The sequence below is a fragment of the Rousettus aegyptiacus genome, unplaced genomic scaffold (assembly GCF_014176215.1).
Source record: "Rousettus aegyptiacus isolate mRouAeg1 unplaced genomic scaffold, mRouAeg1.p scaffold_m13_p_1, whole genome shotgun sequence".
Classification (NCBI taxonomy): Eukaryota; Metazoa; Chordata; class Mammalia; order Chiroptera; family Pteropodidae; genus Rousettus; species Rousettus aegyptiacus.
In genome coordinates this window covers 9,064,628-9,086,838 of record NW_023416284.1, presented here as the reverse complement: position 1 = coordinate 9,086,838, position 22,211 = coordinate 9,064,628, and the positions used below count along the sequence as shown (strand labels likewise).

The 22,211-nt window shown below is 62.1% G+C and overlaps 2 protein-coding genes across 5 annotated transcripts in view; both read right to left on the bottom strand.

Annotated features, from left to right (window-relative positions):
• Positions 1-204: 204 nt before the first annotated feature.
• SLC25A34 (solute carrier family 25 member 34) lies at positions 205-5,514 on the bottom strand. 3 transcript variants are annotated; one of them, XM_016128316.2, is made up of 5 exons: positions 3,511-5,514; positions 2,858-2,923; positions 2,615-2,767; positions 2,168-2,302; positions 205-1,552 (listed from the first exon to the last, which is right to left on the bottom strand). In XM_016128316.2, exons 1-5 carry the CDS (start codon positions 3,928-3,930, stop codon positions 1,370-1,372), a joined length of 957 nt encoding a protein of 318 aa, XP_015983802.1. In that variant the 5' UTR covers positions 3,931-5,514; the 3' UTR covers positions 205-1,369. The 3 variants fall into 3 exon arrangements, with proteins under 3 accessions (XP_015983802.1, XP_015983800.2, XP_015983801.2); XM_016128315.2 differs by having other exon boundaries at positions 1,437-1,552; positions 1,903-2,302; XM_016128314.2 differs by having other exon boundaries at positions 1,436-2,302.
• Positions 5,515-5,627: 113 nt separating this feature from the next.
• The window catches only part of PLEKHM2 (pleckstrin homology and RUN domain containing M2), a 34,045-nt gene continuing 17,461 nt past the window's right edge, over positions 5,628-22,211 (bottom strand). Inside the window, exons 2-20 of one of the 2 annotated variants that reach the window (XM_016128309.2) lie at positions 20,812-20,918; positions 20,368-20,477; positions 19,698-19,797; positions 19,069-19,156; positions 18,016-18,202; positions 16,673-16,732; positions 13,561-13,789; positions 11,635-12,462; positions 11,232-11,301; positions 10,994-11,084; positions 10,722-10,786; positions 10,285-10,373; positions 9,561-9,693; positions 9,139-9,329; positions 8,654-8,719; positions 7,786-7,945; positions 7,292-7,471; positions 7,094-7,210; positions 5,628-6,615 (exon numbers count right to left, since the gene is read on the bottom strand). In XM_016128309.2, the coding sequence (XP_015983795.1) occupies positions 6,481-6,615; positions 7,094-7,210; positions 7,292-7,471; positions 7,786-7,945; positions 8,654-8,719; positions 9,139-9,329; positions 9,561-9,693; positions 10,285-10,373; positions 10,722-10,786; positions 10,994-11,084; positions 11,232-11,301; positions 11,635-12,462; positions 13,561-13,789; positions 16,673-16,732; positions 18,016-18,202; positions 19,069-19,156; positions 19,698-19,797; positions 20,368-20,477; positions 20,812-20,918 (3,006 nt within the window). In that variant the 3' untranslated portion in view covers positions 5,628-6,480. Of the gene's footprint in view, positions 6,616-7,093; positions 7,211-7,291; positions 7,472-7,785; positions 7,946-8,653; positions 8,720-9,138; positions 9,330-9,560; positions 9,694-10,284; positions 10,374-10,721; positions 10,787-10,993; positions 11,085-11,231; positions 11,302-11,634; positions 12,463-13,560; positions 13,790-16,672; positions 16,733-18,015; positions 18,203-19,068; positions 19,157-19,697; positions 19,798-20,367; positions 20,478-20,811; positions 20,919-22,211 lie in introns of those variants that run through there. The other variant, XR_001594870.2, reaches the window with a different exon arrangement.

Here is a 22,211-nt window from a genome sequence, read left to right as displayed (position 1 = left end):
CTCTGGGTCTCAGCCTCAGGAGGATGCCGTGACCATCCTCCCTGTGTCCGCTAGGTGGCAGGCCTCCCCTGGGCCGGACGGGGTGGGGCTGGCCTGACAAATTCTTTTAGATCCTCCTCCTTTCCCAGACTAAGTAGAGAGCCAAAGGGCAGGGGTGCAGGGGTGGGGGAGACTGAGGCTGCCGGCAAAGAGGAGTCGTTGAAGTAAACAAAATAGAAAACTTTATTGGTTTGGAGTGTGTGGTTGGAGCGCTCCTGGGGAGCAGTCTTCCAAGACATGGGGTGTGGCAGGAAAGGCAGTTCAGGATGCCAGGACGAGGACATCTAGCTCTGCTACTCCTTGGGGGAGTCGCCTCCCTGGCCCGGGCCTCAGCGTCCTCATCTGAACCACGAGCACCTCGAGGGGGTCCCTTTCCAAGCTGTCATGAGGATCTGGAGGATGCCCGCAGTGCAGGGCACCCAGGAGGGGCTCCGGAGGAGCCCTTAATCGATGCCATGGGCCGAATCATGTCTCTCCTCCACATCTCTATACTGAAGCCCTGACCCCCAAGGGCCTCAGAATGCGACTGTATTTGGAGATGGCGGTCTTTAAAGAGGTAATGAAGTTAACGTGAGATCACTAGGGTGGGCCCTACCCAGTATGGCTCGTGTCCTTATAGGAAGTGTGATTAGGGCACGGACATGCGCAGAGGAATGTCCATGAGAGGACTCAGAGAGAGACCAGCCGTCTACGAGTCAAGGCCTCAGAAGAAACCAACCTCGCTGGCACCTTGGTCTCGGACACCTAACCTCCAGAATTGTGAGGAAATAACTTTCTATCGTATAAGCTGCCCAGTCCGAGGACTTTGTTACAGCCTCCCCAGCAGACTAACTCAGATGTGACACTCTGGCCTCCCGGTGTGCCCTGGGGCCTCCCTCAGGGGGGACTCCAGACCCCACAGTCCTGGTCTTGCTGAGTTCAGTTCTCGCACAGTTCCGGGCTGGGCAGAACTGAGTTCTAGTCCTGCCTCTGCCACGTCGAAGCTGTGTGGCTTTGGTCAAAAACACTTCACCTTTCTGAGCCTCGACTTCTTCACCAGTAAAAGAGGATTTTACCACCTCATGCAGTCGTCTGAGGACAAAGCGAGCTGATGCATGTAAGTGACCCAGCTCATGGCGATGCTCGGGAGCGGGCTTTCTAACAATGAGTAGTAAGGCTCTGGGACAAGGCGACCCCAAACAGAGAAGGAAGGGAAGAGAACTTTCTGGAGAAGAGAGTGAGTGGAGTGGTGGGCCACAGGCCTGCGCTGACCAGCGCTGTCCATGCTTTCCCTGGGCCCAGTTGGAGCGGGGCGCCAGGCTGCACCAGGATTCGGGGTGAGGGACGCCGCCTAGGTGTCCTGGTGCCGGCCCCGCGTGGCCAGTTTCCGGAGCTCATCCCAGAAGAGCATGCTGAGGATGGTGTGGGGGCCCAGGCGCAGGTAGCCGGTGCCCAAACCCTTGTAGAGCGCCAGGGGGCCCTCCTGCTGCCAGATCTTTACCAGGCAGTCGGCGAGGCCCCCATACAGCTGGCCCTGGGGACAGATATGGGGTGGGCATCACATGCAGGGCCCTGGCTGGTGCAACGGGCTCTGTTTGTGTGTAAGGGTCTCTGGGGCACATCAGAAAAGTTGCTTCCCCCAGCTAGATAGATGGCCCTTCAGGTTGCAAAATTATGAAAGGGGTCTCTTCCTCTAGGCAGCCACAGCCCTTGCCAGGGGCTCGGCCTGGCTGGTGGCGCACAGGTGGGTTTCCTCCCTGACTCTCCCTGTGGAGGGCACCTGTGTACTGGGCAATCATGTGCCAGGGCACGTGATGGCTGGTGTGTGTCTGTGAGGCCGTGGGGTCAGGCCTGGATTTCAGTTCAGGCTCCTCCTCCACTTACCAGCTGGGTGACATCAGGCAAGGGACTTGTTATCTCTGAGCCTCGGTTTCCTCATCAGGAAAATGCAGGTGGTTGTGAGGATGGAATAAAATCCAGCTGCCAGAGTGCTTGGCATGCGCCTGAAAGCCGGGTGCTCAGCACACAGACGGAATGCATGTGTGCGCGCGGAGGTCACATGTCTGTGTCTCTCTGGCTGTGTGTGTGCTGGGGGGGGCAGGGTGCTCTTCCAGCTACCTGCATCCTCACCACCTGGTCCCCTGCTCACCTTGCCAGCTCCATCCACGGGCTGATTGTATAGCCGAGTGCTGACCACATCAAACGGGGTCATGACTGCAACCACAGCCACGCTGCTGATCATGCCTGCAGCCAGGGCCACCAGCCAGCTGTCCTCTGGGAGCCACTATGGGGATGGAACAGGCTGCTGACACCCGCAGCAGCCTCCACCTGGAGGCCGGAAGAGCTGCGGAAGGGGAGCAGGCCAGGCCCCTCCCCATCCCCAATCTCCCCCCCAGCTCCTTCACAGCTTCAGGGTTCACTGCTGACCCCCCCCCATTCCTGCTGGACGCAATACTGGTCTGTCACCAGCCCCTGCGATGTGGGGGTCTAGCTGGAGATGTCAGACTGTGATTCAGACTCAGACAAGGAGAAAGGAGGCAGGGAGCCCTCCTCGCCCCTGTGTTTCTGGGTGGGCGCAGGTGCCCCGGCCCCTCACCTGCTGCTCCTGCACCCAGGCCTTGGCAGAGGCGAAGGTGGCCAGCTGGGCAGCTGAGCCGACCGTGACTCGGGGCACAGCCCCACCCACGCCCCTCCACAGCCCTGCCAGGCCCTGCTGCCGCCAGATGGTCTCCATGGCACCCCGGATGCTCTGCGGGGAGAAGGCACAGGGTCACTGTGCAGCCCCTGCCAGCCCAGGAGCCCATCCAGCCGCAGGAGCCCTGGGGAGCGATGGTCCCACCTGGTGGGGGTGCTGGTGCCCCACGGCCACCGCAGCCACCGTCTGGGCCTGCAGCTGCGTTTTGACCTGTGAAAGCGAAGGTGACAGAGGGCCTGAGGAGGGAGCCCTGGGACAGCCTGGCCAAGCTCTGTGCGGAGGGCATCCCTCCCTGTGTCCTGACGCCTGGACCTCCCTGAGCCCGCACCGCAGCTTACACACAGGGTGGGGTGAGACTCCTGGGCCTGCACCTCACGTGACCTGGGGCAAGTTACTCAGCCTCCTCCAGGCTGCCTGCTCAGCCTGGAGAAGCTGTCCCGAGGAGTGAGCGAGATGACGAGGGTGCCGCCCCCTGCCTGTGACGCAGGCCCTGGCTCCGCGGAAGCTTGACCCTTAACTCGCACAGGCCACGCAAGCGGCCACGTGGGTTTGAGCCAGCACATCCCCTGCTACCCTCTGCCCCTACTCTGGCTCAGGACCTGCAGGACGACGGGGACCCCAGGGGAGTGATGATGGGGGCAAGGGGAAAATTCCAGGTCTGGACGGGGATGTTCAGGAGAGCAGCCCCACCCAACCTGCCCCGCCCTACCTGTCCACTGAAACCAGCCCGGGGAAGCTTCGGAGCCCCAGAGGGAACTGGGTCACAGGGTGGTAGAGAGTGGAGACAAGGCACTCACCAGGTAAGCAGGGCTCCCCACGAAGGCTCCCAGAGCCCCGGCCACAGCACCTGCGACCACGGTGCCACCTGGCTGCTGAGCGAGGCCAGCCTGGCAGGCTAAGCCATAGCAGTAGAAGCGGACGCCGTTCATGAGGCCCTGGTAGAGGAGGCCGGCAGCCAGTCCCTTCTGCAGGCCGCACAGCCCGTCCGCACGGGCCACGGCAGCTACAGAGGCCACCAAGCCCCGGTAGGGCCGAGGGTAGGTGCCCGGGGCCTGCAGCTCCCCCTGCAGCTGCAGCCGAGTCTTCACCACCTCCAGAGGGTTGGTGAAGACACAGGCCAGACAACAGGCCGAGGCGCCCAGCACTAGGTCCACAGCTGGGGCCACTGTTTCCATGTCCTCTGCGCCAGCGGCCGGCTGTGTCCTGGTCAGGGGCATAGTCAGGGCCTCTGGGGTGCACCACTTAGGCTTTCTGCACCCCCAAAAGGCCACAGGGCTGGGGGCTGAGGAGGCCTGGGGCCATGTCTGGAGGGCAGCGGTCCGGCTGGGACAGGCCTGCAGCAGCTACCAGGCGCTACGGCTACGGAGTTCTCTCTCCAGAGGCCACCTGCTCAGCTCCGTGGCCCCTCGCTGTCGGTAGGCTTGGGACACACCCCCCACCAGCTCTGACCAATCCCAGCTGCTTCTGTTCTCCACACCTCCTGTCAGGGACGGGCCTGGACCCTGGGATCTGGGGGAAAGGTCACCTGGGACCTGAGGGAGGTTGGGGGCGGGGAGAAGGTGCCAATCAGCCCAGACACATCCTTCTGACCTTCTTCTAGTCCTGCCCTCCCTCTATCCCTGGGGCAAAGGGCTGGTGCCTCTGCCCTGCCTCTGGCTTAGCCAGTCCTGCTGCAGCTCAGAGCTCGGGAGGCTCCTGGCACAGTGCCCCGGCGACTCAGCAACTGCCGCGGTCCCACCCCTGCCACATTTTGTGTGATGTCTCCTTTCCTGGACTGTTTTCTGATCCGGCTCTCGCAGTCCCGGGTCCCCCTGGTCAGTGAGCGCAGAGGTAGAGGGCTGGTCTGGAACCCCAGGCTCTGTGATCATGCGTGCCCTGGGCACGTCGCTTCTTTCTTCTGAGCTTCAGTTTCTCCATTTGTAAAAGGGGGACATCGGTACCCACTTCAGAGCTCCTTCGGAGGATGAGAGATGTGTGAAGAACGTGCCCACCACAGTGCTTCAGCCAATAAAAGGCGGCCCTCCCCCGCCCCCGCCCCCTTCCTTGGGGGCTCCGGGTGGATAGGAGATGGAAAAATAAGGGCTGTTGTGTCTCAAGGAGGGACTAGTGGCTTTGGTCACTTGCTTGGTAAGGACTTGCCCCTGAGTCCTACCCTCCTCCCGGGGGGGAGCCCCGGACATGCAAATGGCCTTCTGTGCCTGGTAATAAGGGCCCTTCCACTCCTCGGCACCATGAGGAGCCAGGCTGCTCACCCGGGGGCCAGCACCACCCTGCCCACCTTGGCCTCTCTCCGCAGAACAGCCCTCTCCTGCCAGAGCCACCCTGAATCACCCAGGTCCCAGTCAAAATAAGAGGCAGAACCGCCCCGCCTGGAACTCTGCTTCCGGAGCCTCCACACCCACCTCTTCCTGTGTGAGGCCCTGGAGGGCCCCGGTGCTAGCGGCTTGAGGGCCTCAGGGCTCTGCCTAGCCGGTCAGGCCTGGCATCGTCTGGTCAGCCCCTGGGGCGGCAGCTCAGCAAGAGGCCTTGAGGACAGCCTGAAACCGGTCTGTTTATCCCGAGCAGCCTGCCTTTACCTCTGCTCACCCCCCCCGCCCCGCCCCCGTGCTGCGGAGGCTGGGGAGGTGGCAGTTCCATGCCCTGGCAGGGGAGACATGCCTCCAGACTAGAGTGGCCTCTGCCCTGGTCACTGCAGGAAACAGGAGGGAGGGCAAAGTTCAGGCCAAGAAACTCCGGGGTCTGGTTTCTCCAGATGGTGAGGGCCGCAGGGGATCTGGTTCCCAGTGCTCCCAGAGTGGGCACAGGGCAGCTGACGGAACATTTGTAGGATGAAGAATGAAGGGCCAAGGGGCCTGAGAAGAGGGATTGGAGGGTCCCCACCTCCACCCTGGTCAAAAAGGGCCAGTGACAAGGCTTGGCAATATAACATGTCTATTTTATTTTAAAAAACCAAACCCAGACCACCTAATTCCTTCCCCCAGAAGGCCTCTGACAAGCTCTTGGGAAGGGTCTGGCTCCAGCCAAGCAGGGGACAGTCAGGAGGCACCAATGTGGACACCGGGCTGGTGGCTGCACCCTCTCCCAGCCCTCCTCCCTCGCCTCTGCTCCCTGTGAAAGGAGACGGCCTGCTTCCTGGGTCCCTGGGCACTGCCGGATTCAGGGAGAGGCAGGAGAAGGGGGCCATGGACATGCAGGGCCTCCCGGCGGCCACGGAGGGGCAGCCTGGCCTCCCGCCCCCGGCCCGGCCCCGGAAGGCAGGCGGCGGCGCGCTGGGGGCTGGAGCGAGCGAGGACGTGCACTGAGGCCTCATGTCCCAGCTCCCCCGCCCGGCCAGGCGAATGTTCAAACACGAACAAGGGTGGCTGGGCACCCGGGGCCCCACGGTGGCCCAGGGGAGGCAGAGGGGACTCCGCCCTCCCCGTCCTGCTCCCCTCGGAGTTGGAGTTCTCATCGCCGTCTCGTCGGGTGCGCCGAGGCGCCGGGCCCAGGGAGCGGGCCGTGCAACCACAGAGCCCACAGGGCTCGGACCCTCTGTCCCTGTGCTTCCTGGTGCCCGCCTGCCCGGTGCGCCGCCCCCATCCTGGGTCCCCGGGAGGGGACAGACCCTGCTTCAAGCCCCACTCGGTGGTTCGGCCGCCTGTGGCAGGAGTGGGCTGTGGAATGGGGACGGGAGCCGGGCCCCGAGCCGCACGGTGGCACAGGGTCAACAGTGTGCGCCGCCTGGCGCGCCGCCTGTCCCGCCCGCCAGGACGCCAGCCAGCTCCGCCTCAGCACCAGGGGTCCCGGGAGGCTCTGCCTCGGCAGAGGCTGTCGCTGCGCTGCCAGGCGCTGTGGATGAGGCTCAGGGCGTCCTCGAACTTCTTGGTGGAGGCTTCGTGAATGGCCTTGTGAGGGAGGTCCACCTGCGTGGGGCGTGCAGAGACCCCGTGAGGGCCGTGTCCACGTCGCTAGATTCTCCTGCCCTTCGAGGAGGGGCTGCGGCTGACGACGGGGCAATGCTCTGAGCCTCCTCCGTCCAAGGAGGGCCCCAGCTGTCAGGCGGGCCCCACGCAGCAGGCCCTGCGCCCCAGTGAGCTCCGCCCTGTGAGCATCCTGCCCCCCTGGAACGGCTCTCTGCCTCAGCCCCACCGTGGGCACTTAACATGTGCTTTCTGACTGGAACCAAGGTCAGGAATGGCATTTCTTGGGTCCCGCTTTCAGCTTTAGTCTCAGACTGACTGCGGGGCAGGGCTACCCTTTGACCCTAAATGTTCAGTCTGCCCTGGAGCTATAGGTACAGTGCTGTCCCCAGGTGCCCAACTCCTGCCTCGGTCTGTGCCACACAGGGCTCTATTCCCTAGGGAATGGCTCTACTCCACAGGGCCCTGGGTGGCTGGGTACCTGATAGATGGTTTTCCACCCAGCGTTCAGTGCAGACAGGAATCGTTCCAGTTCAGACGTACAGCTCAAGTAGATAACCCAGGGCGGGAGGGGCTGCTGGCTGTCCCGGGAGAACTCCTGCGGAGAGCCGGGGCCCAGGTGAGCGGACACCATGCTCCTTCCTGGGGGCCTGCCTCCGGCGGCCCCCACCCAACTCACCAAGACACAGTACTCCCGGTCCGGTTCCGTGGAGACGGCGCTGATGTCGGCCAGCTCGGCTGTGCCCAGGGAGCGGAAGAAGCTGGTCTGGCAGTCCTCATGGCACGTGAAGAGGCGGTCATCGGTGATCACCAGGCAGCAGGGGATGCAGGGGCTGGGAGTCACCCCCTGGGGGATGACCTGAAGGGCATTGGCAGAAGAGCGAGGAGAGGCGAGCTGGGGCCGGGCCGGGGCTGGTCTGCACCAGAACTCCCCATTCTAGGGGCCCAGCCAGAGGTCAGGCAGGCCCCGCCCACCTCAGGAGTACAGGTGGGGATGGGGCGACAGAGTGTCCAGGCCACAGGCGGCCCTGAGCCCCAGGGTCTGCTCCTGGGCTGTCCCGCAGAAGTCCCCTATCTTGGTCCTCACAGGTTGCTCTGTGACTGACGTGGGTTCGGGGAAGGGACCCAGGATGGGGTCAGGAGGCCCGGCGAGTGGCAGCGGGAGGCGCTCACCCCCTTGGACACGGCCTGGCAGAGGTGTTGCATCCAGTCGGCCATCTCGGCCTCGCTGTCGGCGCTCAGCTCCAGGCACGGCCGGTCGGCCAGGATGACCTGGAAGGCGTGGGGCCGATCCGTGGTGTTGGACCGCCGGCAGCCACCGCACTGCTCCCCCCTGGGCCAGAGGAGGAGGGGTGAAACGGGAGCGAGGAGGCGGGGGCGGCACGGGGTGGGGGCTCTTCGGCGCGGCCGCTCGAGGCATGTGGACACAGGGCCTGCCCCATAGCCCCACGGGCCGGAGGGTACCAGAAGGTGGTCCGGACCCCTCTAGCTCTCAGGAGAGGCTTAAAGCCACGTGCCACCTTTTATGTCCACAATCGCCAAGATCCTTCTAGATAACTAGACGCGGCCAGGTAAGGGGTGAGGATCGGGTCTTAGCTCTCAGGACCGGGGCACACCGTTCATATTCCCTCTATAGGCCGACGCTTTCTCCAAATGTGTGAGTCCATGTTCCTCCCCCTGAGGTCAGGAGCTCCCCAGGTCTGCCTCCCCGTCAGACCGGGGGCCTGGCTCCCCTGTCAGACTGGACCCTGTATAGGCGAGTGTGGCTCCTCTTGCTTTCCTGAGAGGAAGCCTCCCCTCCCCCTGCTCCCCCTCCCATGAGCTCCTGCAGCCCTCACAGCTCGGCAGGATGCGGGGCGCTGGTCAGGGCTGCCAGATGGCACGGGACTGAGGGGGGCAGGCTGAACTGACAAGAGGGAGAACCAGCTCAAGCCGGGGAGAAGAGGGGCCCTGGGCCCCAGGCTCAGCCTGAGCCCCTTGACCTTCAGGCAGCGATGCAGGACCCCAACACCTGCCCAGCCCCATGGCCGGGGACACTCACCCCATGTTCACTGAGAGCAGCGGTGTGACATCGGTGCGGTCAGGGTACTGGTAGAGGATCCCGTTGCTGCAGGGCACGACATGCAGGGGTGAGGCCTGTCCCCAAAACTGGGGGCCAGGTAGAGCCCAGATCCCTGGGACTCCCCACAAGTTGCGGCCCTGAACCCCAGAGGCCGGGGTCCTGCCTTCAGTGGCGGGGAGTGGCGGGAAAAGGACTCCAGAGGGGCAGCAGGCGGCACTGCTCCCTGGGCACGCTGGGGGCAGCTCGGGGTAGCCCCAGGCCAGGTCTGCGCCTGAGGCCTGCGAGGCGGGCTGGGTCCCAAAGACGGCTGGCTTCACAGAGAAGCTCTAACATCCTGCGATATGTCTACTCCACAGCCCTGGGGAGGAGGGAGCCACCCGCTTTGGGCCTTTCTCTCTGCTGGGGCCCTGACAGCCCAACAACCTCGGGGCGGAGCCCGAGGCTGGAGCTGCGGGGACTCCCACCTGAGCACCACGAAGCAAGTCTTCCAGTGCTCCTTGCCCAGGTAGGAGGTGCCTGCCTTGTAATGCAGCATGCCTTCTTTGGTGATGACACCCTCGGGGGCTGAGCAGTGGCAGGGAACAGGGCCCAGAGACTCGTCCGCGGGGTCCTCCCAGTGCACAAGCCCGTAGAAGCGCACAGTGACAGCGGTCGCCTGGGGAGGGGGCAGCGGACAGAGCAGTGAGGTCTGGGCCAGCACCAGGAGCGGCCACTGAGAGAGTGTGGACACACCCCGAGTGCGGAGGCAGGCAGGAATGGGGGGGGGGCGCAGGACGGCCCCTCCCAGGCGGGTGATGGAGAAACGCTAAAGACGTCTCTTTGTACCTCCTGACTCTAACGCCAGGGCTGGTGTCTCAGGGACGCCCCCTCCTCCCTGGGTTCTTACTTCACACTTAGATTCCTGAGCCACAAATTTGGCCAGCGCCAGCTTCTCCATGGTGGCATCGGTCAGGACGCTGGGGTATGGTGGTTCTCGGCAGCCTTTGATCATGGCGGACTTCAAAGAAGCCAAGAAGAATCTGCACGGGGAGTGGAGTTTGCTGTCAGAGGCCTGGGGGGCCCCCACCCCTCAAAAAGATAAGGCTCATTGTTGAGGGCTTTTGGCCTGCAGGGGTGACAGATACTTGGGGCAGGCACCTGGCCGGAACCTGAGCTGAGGGCGGCGTGCAGGGCAACGACGGGGTAGCAGTCCGTGGTCATCCGATGGTGACTTGGAAAAGGTCTAACCAATCCCAGTGACCAAGGGGCCTTGGGTGGTGACAGTGAGGGAAGACAAGCCGAGGGGACACGGTGGACAACGACCTGATCTCATCACACGCCGTGTCCGTAGGGAAGTGCGCGTGTGGGGGCGGGGCATGTAGCGTCCAGCAGCATGGCTTGTGCTTTCTTTCCTGTCAGGTGACTCATGCCAGAACCCTCCCTCTCTGCAGGTCACCTGGGTTGGCCACGAGTCAATTGTCCAGGGTCTGTTCACTTCCCTGCCTTTCTGACCAGCTTGTAGGCTCCAGAGAGAGCAGCTCCGTACCCACTTCCCACGCTCCACCCCCCGAGGGCGGGGAGTCCGGGGCACGGCCACACCAGCTCAGCGGAAGGTGGCGCCTGTCACTTACTCAGCCAGGGCCACGTCAGCCGTGTCCAGCAGAAACTGCTTCCTGCGGTTGGTGCACACCAGCCTCACCGTCTGCTGGTCCAGGCCCACCTGCCGGAAGCCACACCCTCGCATGAACGCAGGGCTTGGCCACTGCCTGGCAGAAGAGGCAGCCACAGCCAGACTGAGGGCTGGCTGGGGAGGGAGGAAGGCCACCCTGAGGGTCGCCAAGGGACCCTGGCATGAGTTAGGGAGAGGTGGTCAGAAATACAGCAGAAGAAGAGGCGGATTCGAGCTTGGTTCTTAGGCTCAGCATCACATACGGAAGCTGCTCAGAGATCAGCTGGCGCCCACCCTGGGGGCTGTGGCAGGGGACATGCCTTGCTCTGCAGCTCTGAGGGTGGGTGACCTGAGGAGCCACGCCCTGCAGCAAACACCAACTGCGGGGCCTCAACTCACCGACACGTAGTCAAGTTCATTGTAAGAAACGGCCTCTTCCACCAGGTACGGCTTCTCTGTGGCCCCTGCGAGAGGAGAACCTATGTCTAGCACCTGCGGTGGCCTCTTTTCACGGCCCCTGCTCCATTTTCTAAGACCCGGCCGTGCCCTGCGATCCTGAAGGGCTCACGCCTTGGGGCTGCTGGGACTGCGAGCATTTTCATCACCAGGCGCCAGGAGGTTGAGAGACCCTCGGGGTGCGGGGGGGCTTAGGGAAAGGGGGCGGCAGGCACCTTTCCGGAGCAGGTAGACATAGCAGTCAGTGAGCAGCACGTACAGCAGCTGCAGGGTGCCCTCCATGTGCCCCGTGCTCATCCGGATCATCTGCAAGGTCCCAGCAGACAGGTCGGGTACTGCAGCCCCGCCCCCGGGACGCTTACCCCGCCCTCCCCAGAGGCTAAGCCGCCGGCCCCGCCCCCTGCCCCGCCCAGCTGCGCCGCCCTTGCTCATTCCCCGCCTCCCAGGCCTTACTCTGAAGAGCTGCTCCTCATTTTCCCGAAACACATGGATCATCAGCAGGAGTAAGTGGTTGTTGTCTACTCTGTGGAAGGGACAAGTGTGGGGGGAGCGAGGTGTCAGGCTGGGCAGGGGTAGGAGACGTGAAACAGGCCCAGAGAGGCCATCCACGCACCCTGAGGTGATACGGAAACCCAGAGGCGGTTCAGGCACCCAGAGGCAACACGGTTGCAGCGGCCCCGCCCCAAGCCAGGAACGAAAACGAGGCAGGGGAGGGTCACACGCCTTCCTACCTCCTAGCCCGGGTTAGAGCTCCCAAGAGTCATGTTTAGTTTATTTGGAAGACAGACACCCAATGTCCCCTGCTTCAAGGACTGGGAGAGTCTCTCACAGGAGCCGCACAGCCGGCCTTGCTCACCTGAACTCCGCCGAGTGGGTCATCTCAGAAGGGCTCCCCTGCCCCTCCTCCACCCCAGAGTCCTCGGCGCTGCTCAGACACGGGCTGGGCTGGTCTCGCTTGAGCTGGCAAAGAGCCTCCTGGGTCCCAGGCTCTGGCTCAGGCACGGGCCCGTCAATGACCAGGGGCAACTGGGTCTCCAATTGCTGGGGCTCTGGCTCCTGATCCTCCCCTGAGCTGTCCCTTAGGGGCCGAGGCGCCTGTCCCTCTCCGCCTCCTCCTGCCTCTTCTTGGCCAGCAGCCGCAGGGCCACCAGGAACATGCAGCGGTTGGCCAGGCCCTGCAGGGTCATGGTCGCTGCCACCTGATGTAACAGTGCTTGGACTCTCGACGGTAAAGCGGTAGAAGTCCATGGGGGCTGGGAGCCCCTCGCTAAAGTCGCAAGATGGTGGCCTCTCCGGGGCACCCCCCGGAGAGCCGGTCCGAAAGGAGTGGTCTGAGGGCTCGACGTGGGGCCGCCAGCTGCGGGGGTCCAGCTGCCCGTTGAGCTGGTCGATGACCTTGCTCAGGGGCTGCCCCACGCGCTCCACGGCGGTGTCCTTCATCCCGGGGATGAGCAGGCCCATCTGGCTGGGCTCCGCGCGCTCGCTGCCCTCGGCGGTGCTGCCGGGCCCCTCGGCCTCCTCCTGGGTGTCCGGCGAGGCCCGCCCAAGGCCTGGGCCGCTGACGTGGCTGTCCCCGTCGCCCCTCCTGGCTGCGGCGTGCTGGGCGCAGGCTGGGTGAAGTGGACTTGCTTCCTCATCCGACCTGGTCTTCTTCTTCTTGCCCGTTTTCTTTTTCTTGGTGACCCTGGGACAGAAGTGATGGGGAGAAATGAACACCCGAGCACCACGGCATGAGGGACGTGAGACGGGCGGGGGCGAGGGAGGTGGCCTGCGACCTGTGTGGGCACGGCCAGAGCCGCGACGGCCCTGCGTGGCGCTGGGTGTGAGGCCCTGCGCTGCGGACAGCTGTGGGCCGGGCCCCGAGGAGTCCCCCGCGGCTGGCGGGGGCAGGGACCGGCCTGGAGAGGCACGGACGGCGGCAGCCAGAGGCCGGTCCCTGCACAGGGCCTACGACTCCAGCTGGCTGTGCGCTGGGGAGCAGCAGGCGCCGGGTCAGACCAGTGGCCCCTCCGCCCAGCCCTCCCCTTAGCATGCGAGCAATGACCTTGAGCCGACCCTGCTTTCCGTTAGGTGTCGCTGCGGACAGTGTGACCAGAAATGCACTCGAAGTCTTTGGGGCTCAAACTCCTGGCACCCGCTCCTGGGACTAAGCGACCTGGGTCTGAGCGGCCCAGCCTGGGGGAGTGGGCGTCCTGGCTCTGGTCGCGTGGGGGTGGACTGGCCAGCAGCCTCGGGGAGAGGCTTGACGTGCACATGTTCTCGCTCAGCGTGCACAGTTTCAAGAGCGGGAGCCAGGGGAGGTCGGGGCGCCCAGCAGGCTCTGGGCCGAGGGTTCCCCAACTCGTCATCCACCTCCTCCTTCCCGTCAATGTCCCTCGATGTGACAAAGATACTTTTCCTTGAATGAGTGAGCCATGCTGAACTAGAATTAGGACAAATCTCGGAAATTGTGCATTGATGTCTAAGAACTCCCTTGGAAAGAGGTCCAGTCCGAAAGTGCTTTCTGGTCCTGAACGGACTGGACAAATGCCCCAGCAGCCGGGGCATGGCCCCAGAAGCTAGCTGTGGCTGTTGCCTGTGTCCCCTGACCTCTGGGCTCGGACCCGCCGTTTCCTCTTGCTCGAAGTACTACCAAGGAGGGGAGGGGCAGTCTCCGGGAAGATGCCCAACTGCCCTCAAGGGGGTCCCAGTCTGCGTGGACTAAAAAGCGACGCTAGGAATGGACGGGACGGACACCAGGGTGTCCATCTGAAATCCCCCCCCCCCCTCCCACCCCGCTGACCTGATGACTTCGAGCTCTGTGCAGGGGTCTGACAAGTCCAGAGCCTGGGACTCCGCCTTCTCCTGAGAGGTGGTGTGCACAGGGGTGGTGTCCGAGGACGACACGGTCTCTGCCTGGTCCTCATTGAAGGGGTTGTGGCGCTGGGTGGGACTCTTGGTGGAGGCCTTGCTGCTGGTCGGGTCTGAGGCGGTGGAGCGGGGGCCACTGACAGTGTCAGTGAAGTCTCCGTCTGCGAGGACAGGAAACAGGACACAGCCCATCAGACACCATCTGGGGCCCCCAGGCCCCCAAAGCATGCCTTCTCCCACAAGGAAGGCAGGTGACTTCCCTCCAGGGAAACCTGACTGGGGTGGCCGTGTCAAGAGCAGAAGCCCCAACCCAACAGGACATGGGATTTGTGCTTTAAGAGCCGCTTGGAGGGACCACCGTCTTCACTGCCATCGTCACCACCATCGGGAGCCCTCGAGCTGTGGCGATTTGGCCAAATTTGAGTTAAGAGCTCCGGGCTGAAGCCCCCAGGGATGGTGGCCCTGACTCAGGAAGAGGAGACGGGCCACACACCCTCAGGTGAGCCTCAGAGCCCGCCATCGGAGGACGTCAGAGGGTACCAGCAGCCCCTTTAGCCCACGAGGCACTGGCAGGGCCAAGATACCCTGAAGCGTCCCCAACAGAGGCAGACAAAAAGAAACAAGAGAGAGAACAGAAATCAGAGCAAACGGGGGGCGGAGGGCAGAGGCTGAGAGGACAGGACGAGGAGCCCAAGGGGTGAGGAGCGCGGGGAAGCTCAGAGAGGAGCCGGAGCACCGGAGAGAGAACGAGATGCGGAGGGGACGAGAGCGGTGAGCGGGTGGCTGCTCCCCGACGGTGCCTCGCCGGCAACCTGTCTGCACACTCGGGGGGGCAAGACCAGCGCCCCTTTAAGGGGTGTGCTGAGAACTCGGTTTCATTCAAGCCTCAGCTCACCTGCTGGTCCACTCTTACCCCTGCTCCACGCGGGGGACAAGGCGGGTGGAGGATGCTCCTGCCCCTCCAGAGTGGATGGAGCTGGTTTACCCCAACCACCCACCAACCAGCGACACTGGGACAGGACGTGGAGAGGTACAGCACACAGCGCACTTCCCTGGTGGCGATGGGAGCCACCAAAGCAGAGGACTGAAGCCCGGCCGGTGGAGCGGCCCGGATGAGGGTTAATGGCAGGGGACGTGTGGCCACTCTCGCTCCATTAGGCAGTGTACACACGTCTTGCTGGCCATTACCTGCCCAGGAGACGTGGCGAGCCTGCCCCCTACCCTCAGCCCCGTCTGGAAGAGCCCAGCTGCTTCTTAGTGGATCTTGGAAACCACTGGCAGCTGTCTGCTAAGCCAGCACGTCACTCATATTTTTTAAAAAGTACACTGTCTTTTAATATAAGAATAGAGGAAGAGGCTAGAAGCAATTGCCAGCTCTGTCTGTGAAAATCCCTAGCAACATATGAGACTTTCTTCTGATGTCCTGGGACCACAGAGCCTGTGGTCCCAGATGCAGAAAACCTTGCCCTTCTGTCTCCAGGAAGCTTCCTGCAAAGCCCACGTGTTCTGGTTCCAGCCCTGGAGGTCTGCGGCCGCTCACGGGAGGAGTCGGAGAGGTGAGGGAGCAGACCGCCGGACACGGCGGGTGTCGAGGCCGGGGTACCCACCGGTCCTGTGAGCGAGCCAAGGTCTATGGAACAGCCACCCCATCCCCGGAGTTTGGCGCTGCCCCCACGTCTAGCCGTCCTCAGGTCTGAGTCGAAGACCGAGACCCCCTGAGGTGAGCATCCAGGGCATGCGCCGGGAACTCAAGAGAGCAATTCGACCCCCGCTGGATCGCATCTCGCCCGGCCCTGGAGCCCGGCGGCCCGAGCAAGCAGTGCAACAGGGCTGTTAGTCCTCGGGGCGCAGGGAGCTCCGCAGGGCTGTGAGCACGGCCAGGCCCTGCGCGGCAAGTGACCGCAACAGGCAGCAAGGAGCTGGGGGCGGGGAGGCTGTTAGTGGTTAGACCCAGAGGGGGACGTGTCAATGACCAGCAGGTGTGCTGCAAGCAGAGGCCGACAGGATCGATGATGTCACGATGGAATTCTGGACGGCAAGCCGACCGGAACTAGAAAGGGGGATGGATTCTTCCGTGCTACCCGCTTGGCCAAATGACACAACTTATTTTTCCCGATGCTGTATCTTATTTCCCTCAAACTTAAGTGATTTCATATGCATGTTACTTGGGAAAAGATCATCTGTCACCTGTTACTTAGAGATCATTGCTCTAACGACGAGGGGCCAGCTGCGGGGCAGTGGGGAAAGCGCCTTGTCCCTCCTCCTCAGAGGCTGGCCTCCCCGGCAAGCGGCCCACAGAGCAAAAAGCTCAGATTTAAGGAGGAAGCATTAACCTTCTCAGAAACATGCCCTATGCTTTGAGTAATCATGGGAGCCTGGGGAATACAGCTTCATACATTTTCACAAGCCCAGAAGCGAGGCGAGGGAGTAGGAAGCTGCCCGGGCAGTACTGCCACCTAGTGGACACGGTGGGAGGGTGGACAGATTTTATTTCACTACGCCTCAAGAAGAGCCGGAGAATCTCCCTATAGGACGTTTCAGCTGTACGTGGGCAATTTCTCCCATCTGGACCTCAGCCTCTTTCAAACAATATCCAAGAGGAAGTCATTAAGAACGGACTGAAGGAACCAAGCCCTCTGCCTTTGCTTCTTGATGCTCCTGACACAGGAGCTCATCTGACCTACAGGAGCTTGCAACTCACATGTCCAAAGGCATTGCTTTCCAGACAAGTCAGGCCACCAGTGCCTCACAAGTCGGCATCAGAATCGGGAAGGGGGAATCTGTGTGTCCCTGAAAAGCAGTCACTTAGCGGCTCCGTGTGGCCACTGCAGAGGCAGGAGTCCCGCCCTTGGCAGAGGGAATGTGTCTAGGGCTAAAGGTCGAGTTCTCCTACTGCAGAATTCCATCTAGTAGAACACCAAACTTGTCTTTATTATGATCATTGACGTTATTATAAATAAGGAGCTGATTTTGAGTCATGCAGCAAGCTTGGCATGGAAACGTTGCAAAACAGGAAAAGAGGGTAATAGTGGACTCTGTCCCACCTTCCCAGTCTGTGCTGGGTACAGACGGCACTGCTGGAAACACATCTCCAAAATCATAATCTACAAAAACGAGGGACAAAACTGGAGATTAGAAACGGGCAGTGGAAGGACAGGGAGGGCGGGGACGACAGGGTGGGAGACATGGGGAGAAAACGAGAGAGGAAAAACTGAACTTTCTCCGTTTTATCCCACCGCCTCAGGGGGACTTATTAGGATGCCCGCTGCCTCAGCTCGGGCCCTGGCGCAGGCGCCTCTGACCAGCTAGAGCGGCGTCCGAGGGCAGGGAAGCTGGTCCTGGCAGAGGAGAACCAGGCGGCCCCACTGCACCTGACCTTCTTCCCTCTCCCTGCCTTCTTTGCCCCTGCAGCCAGCAGCTGAGATGAGGTGGGCGCAGGGGGACACCTCCGTCAAGGGACAGTCTGGCTGCTCCTTCGAGGCCTGTCCCTCTGCTTCCTAAGGCAGCCCCGGAGTCCACCCCGAGGAGACCCAGCCGCTCGCCGTCTTCTGCATGTGCGACGAGCAATGCAAGCCGTGCTGACGGCGAGTCTCAGCGTAACCGTCCTCCCCCCGGGACGTGACCCACGGGCACAATTAGAAATAAAGAAAAAGGTCAAGGTTTCAGTGCTGATGCAATTCTAGGGAGCTCAGGGGCTGGACCTGTGCTTGGATCCCCTCCCCTGGGGGCAAGGCGGGGCGCAGTAATGAAGAGACCTGGTTTCCCCGTGGGTGGGACAAAGGTGGGGAAAGAGCCAGTTTTGTGAATGAACGCAGGGGCCTAAGGTTTGAAAGGTGTTGGATCAAGACAACAAAATGACCCACAGTCGTGATGACGTTCTTTTTGTCTTTGATGCAACAGATGCAATCATTGTTGACATATTAGGGACTCAAATTGGATGGACTCAAGAGGCACGGGGGCAGGGCTCCCCCTAAACTTTGCACCTATCTGGCTCTCGACCCTTCCTTAGCTTCTTTCTGCCTAGAATCATGGGACAACCTCCCCACCACAGGCCACGCTCACCCCTGCTCCAGCAGGAAGAGTTTCCAGGTCACGCTTTCCTTGACAGAACCTCCCCTCCCCGCAGGCATGTGGCTATAGCTTCTGGAAAAGGGTCTAACGTTCATAAGACCCTTTGATTTTTTTCATCCCCAGAATCAGCTTAGCCACCACAGGGATTTGGAGGCAATGCAGATACGGGGGAATGACTGATCCTGCTTAACTTCACATTTCAACCACCGGACCAAAATCAGCCAAGTAGGATGTCACCCGGCCCGGCCCTGCCTTAGTGGCTCCAGAATCAGTGTCCCGGCCGAGGCGTGGCTCCTCTGTGCCCCAGGCCACTTACCCTCACTGGAGGGGGCAATTGCGCTGTCGTCCCACTCCAGGTTAGTGGAGGTGACGGAGTTGAAGGAGTTGAGGGACAGGCTGTCCGAGCCATGGACCGAGCTGGGCAGGCGGTCCTCGAAGTCCAGCAGGTACTGAGGTTTGTAGTAGTCGGGCATGTAGGGGGCCAGGTCTAAGTAAGGGGCATCCTGAGGAGAGAGGGGAGGAGGTAGCTTTGGTGGTGGGAGGCCTTGGGGGGGGGGGCGGGGCTGAACACGAGGCCTCTGGGGGCCACGGATCTGCCTGCTGTCCCCTCCCCCACCTGGTTTTTCTGTGGGAAATCAATGGGCTAATGGTACTAAATTCAGCAACGAGCTGCTAAAATGAGCACCGTGACCGGCTGTGAACCAGGCCAGCAGAGACGCCAGAACCCAGCTGTGCCTGCAAACCCCTCCTGGACCTCTTTCCCTGGGGGAGGTGCTCGTTTTCCCCGATCCTCACTACTTTTCGGTAGCCGAGCTCCTTTTCCAGTCTGTGCTGATGGGACAGGGACCTAGGAACTGGGGGCTTTGGTCAGATGGGGAGCTGCAGCCACCTTGACGTGTCTGCTCCAGAGTCCCGTCAGCTCGTCCAGGGCCAACAGTGTGTGACAGTGCAGGAGGCCGGACCACATGACGTGGGCGGCCGGGAAGCGCGGGGCCGGTGACACTCCCAGGGCCCCAGGGGGCACTGGACGGACCGTCCCTGTCAAATGCTCACGTCCTGAACGTCCAGGAGAGCACTTCAGTGCCGAGATACCCCAGGCGGTGTGGCTTTTCTCCAAGTTGGCACAGAGGTTGGAAGGAATCAGCCGAACCAGGAATCCTGGCCTTAGTTTAAGCCAAGAGAGGACCGCCCTCCACTCGCTCCCTCTGCTCGGACCCCGACCCTTCCCTCACCTGAGTAAACCCTGCACTGCTCAGGCCCAGTCACGTCCGCCCGGCTCCCCGAGCAGGGCCCCAAAAATGAAACCCCGTGCCCACCCCACCCCCCTTACTCCCCGTCCCCACCCCCGGTGAGAGCCATGGTGTCTCACCAGATCCAGGTCGAATCGAATGAACTCCAGCCCAGACACCAAGGTCAGGAAGAGAGTCAGGTGATCGTGGCTGCAGACCAGGGCGTTCCTGTGAGCCACGAGAGGGGATGATGGTGGCTTGGGGACTGGCTGCCAGCTTGGCCCGACCTCATCAACAAGCCTGCTGTGTTGAAATCTGACAGGTGACATCCTCGCTCCCTGGAGGGCAGCCAGCTCGACGCGGCCTTCACCCACCCCGCTCGGGCATTCTCTCCCTGGATTTGGAGCCACAGGACACTTCACTGCTAGAGTCTTCAGATGTTTGGGCCGGCAGCATAAGGCCCACCTGGCTCTCGGCAGCTGCTGTGAATACTCTGTTCCTGCAGCCGCCCCAGCAAAGGCTGAACATTCTAGTGCGATCTGAGGCCTGGGCAGAGGATCAGGCAGAGGCAGAGCACCAAAGCGCGAAGCAGGCAAGGCCCTAATGGCCCTTTGACCATCACTGACACGTCCGCAGTACGCGGTGCCCGGCCGGGCCTCTGATGTGGAACACCGTGCTGCCTGCATGTGACAGGATGTGACAGGAGACTTTGGGGCGAGGCTCGAGGCGAGCTCTGGGGCTACGTGAGACAGACCATGCGCACACTCACTTGACATAGTACTTATGCAGCAGGCCCAGGTTCTCCTGGAACAGCCGCAGGTAGCTCTCCAGGGAGTTCTCGTTGAGGGCCAGGTACAGCCAGGCCCGGCCTGCAAATGAGGGCAGGAGTAACCGGAAGGAAGTCCTGGCGGGTGCTGGCTTTGCTTGCCAGGCAAGGGGACAAAGGGAAGAAGGAATGGCTAAGGGGACCATATGCTCCGATGGCCTCGTCTCTTATTAGAGTGCCAATCGTTATTTTCCCGGTCAGACCCTACCCTGCTGCTGGCCAGGAAGCTCTGATAAAGAGGACAGATTGCCAACTTTGGACGGGCAGAGAAAGGCAAGGATTCTGCATGATCCTGGAGGCTAACGCAGATCCTCGCGCAGGGAGAGAAGCGAGAGTCCTCATTAAGGGCCTGGGTTGGGATTCGATAGTCTGGTTCTCTGCAGCATCTCGCTCCCCTTGACCCCGCCCACCATCTCCGACAAGCTGCCATAGGCAGGGAGAAGAGAGGCCTCGTGGAGGGCACCGGCATTTAAATGCCCCACTGCGTCTGGAGGCCACGAAGTAATCGGTCTCCCGGGGCTGACCCTGAGGCCACGCCCGAGGCCACACCTGAGCCAGAGCTGCCCGCAGGGAGGGCGGAGCGGGTCCTCCCCAGCACCAGCCTGGTACTCACTGCGCCCCAGGTTGGTGGCCACATGCTGCAGCACCTCGATCTGCCTGATGGCCTCCCTCCGGGTGAAATGTACCACGAGCACCCAGTAGCCAGATGAGAGGTCTTGCAGCCTGAGAAAATAGGACAGGAGCTGCTAGGACCTAAACGGGGCCGCCCTCGGAAGCTGCAGTCAGTCGGTCCACCAGCCTTCGCGTCCGTGGTGAGCTCAAGGCTAAAAGCGACGGAGCCCCAGCGGGACGCACGGGCGCAGCTCGCCGTCCCATTTCACCTGCCGCTAATCCGCAGAGACGGTTTACTGGGATAACTACAGAGAGCCTGCGGCCTACCCGAGGGGGACAGATCTCTTTCTGCCGAGGGAAAGAAGACATGAAAGGCAGACGACGAGGCTAGGAACGCCTCTCCGGAGGCTCCTGTCGAGCCCTACCGCCCTCTCGGGATTCTCACCCGTACAGCAGGGCGTGGTCCAGGTGCTCGCACAGCCGCTGCAGGACCTTATCATGGTTCCGGATGGCAGGGGTCTCATCCTCACACGCAGCAAAGTAGCTCTGCAACTGCAGGTGGCGGGGAGAAAAAGCAACAACCCCAAATCAGAGAAGGATCGAGGGGAAGGCCGCGGCCGCGCTGGGTCGGAGAAGGCAGCTGAGGAAAGTGGCCAGAGGACGTCCTCGTGACGACCGACCGACAGACGACGGAGGCGTCTACCATCCTGCACTGGAGGGCCCAGAGGCCAAAGGCCGCACCCTTAGAGCCCAGGCCCCAAGAGGCGGCACTCAGCGAGGGCTTTGCATGGTAACGACTCGCTGCTGGCAAGGGAGTTGCCTAGGGACGTGCCTAGGTCTCAGGTGGTACCAGGCTTTGAGCCAGAGTCACTGAGCTACACAACCCCAGGGGCACTACACACAGTGTCCCCTGCACACATGTGTGACAGTGTAAACCCCTAGCATAAATGCTCCCGCCCCTGGAGTGGTGCAAAAACGCAGGCCCGGCTTCAGACTGGCCCTTCGCACGAACTGAGGGCCCGGGGCCTGCGGCGCCCGCTCCGACAGCCTTGCCAGAGGCTGGCGTGGGACGCTGGATTTGTCTGAGGCCCCTGACAAGGCTGGATATGGGCCTGGGTCCATGCCAGGCTCACGTCAAGCCCTACGCTGTTCCCAGGCTAGACCGGTCAAAGGAGGTTTGGAGAGCGGCAGGATGGGCAAACCCCACCCGGCCGATGAGGTGAGCGCGGCTCTGCAGGCTTAGTCGAGGCGAGGGAGGCCCAGCTACTTGGAGTGAGTTCTTTGCGGGAGTCTCTCCCGCTTCATTTTAGCCCTGCTCTGGTCTGCCGTTGCCCTTCCGGCGGTTAGGAGCGCGAAGGACACCAAGAGAGAGCGCTCATCCCTGGACACGCCTCTCAGGTTTAGGCTCTTGGCGCCGGACGAACAGACAAACGTGTTCTCCAGTGTCTCCGGGAAGCAGCGGTGGAGAACAGCAGCAGCAGGCGAGCACGAAGCAGTCTCTCTTGTCTGTGGCCCCGAGCAAGCCCGGCAGCCCCGCCGGCCGGGGACAGAACTCAGCCCTTCTGGATCTGCCTCCCTCCCGAAAGGCGGGCAAAACGGAGCCCCAGGGGGAAAGGTTTCCAGAACTGGAAGAGCCACGTGCCTGACAAAATCACACAACTCTCCCTCTGCAATGGCTCCAAGCCTTGCACACTGGTATTAAAAAACCCCACAATGTCGACACCCAGGTTTTTCTTCTGTCCTCTCTCCTTCCTTCCTTCCTTCCTTCCTTCCTTCCTTCCTTCCTTCCTTCCTTCCTTCCTTCCTTCCTTCCTTCCTTCCTTCCTTCTTTCCTTCCCTCTCTCC

Bases quoted from the DNA above. Each gene is read 5' to 3' on its own strand.
- SLC25A34 (XM_016128314.2), bottom strand. From the start codon at position 3,930: ATGCCCCTGACCAGGACACAGCCGGCCGCTGGCGCAGAGGACATGGAA. The intron at 2,924-3,510 runs GTGAGTGCCTTG...TCGCTTTCACAG, and splicing joins TGGGGAGCCCTGCTTACCTG to GTCAAAACGCAGCTGCAGGC. The intron at 2,768-2,857 runs GTGGGACCATCG...TTCTCCCCGCAG, and splicing joins GGCACCAGCACCCCCACCAG to AGCATCCGGGGTGCCATGGA.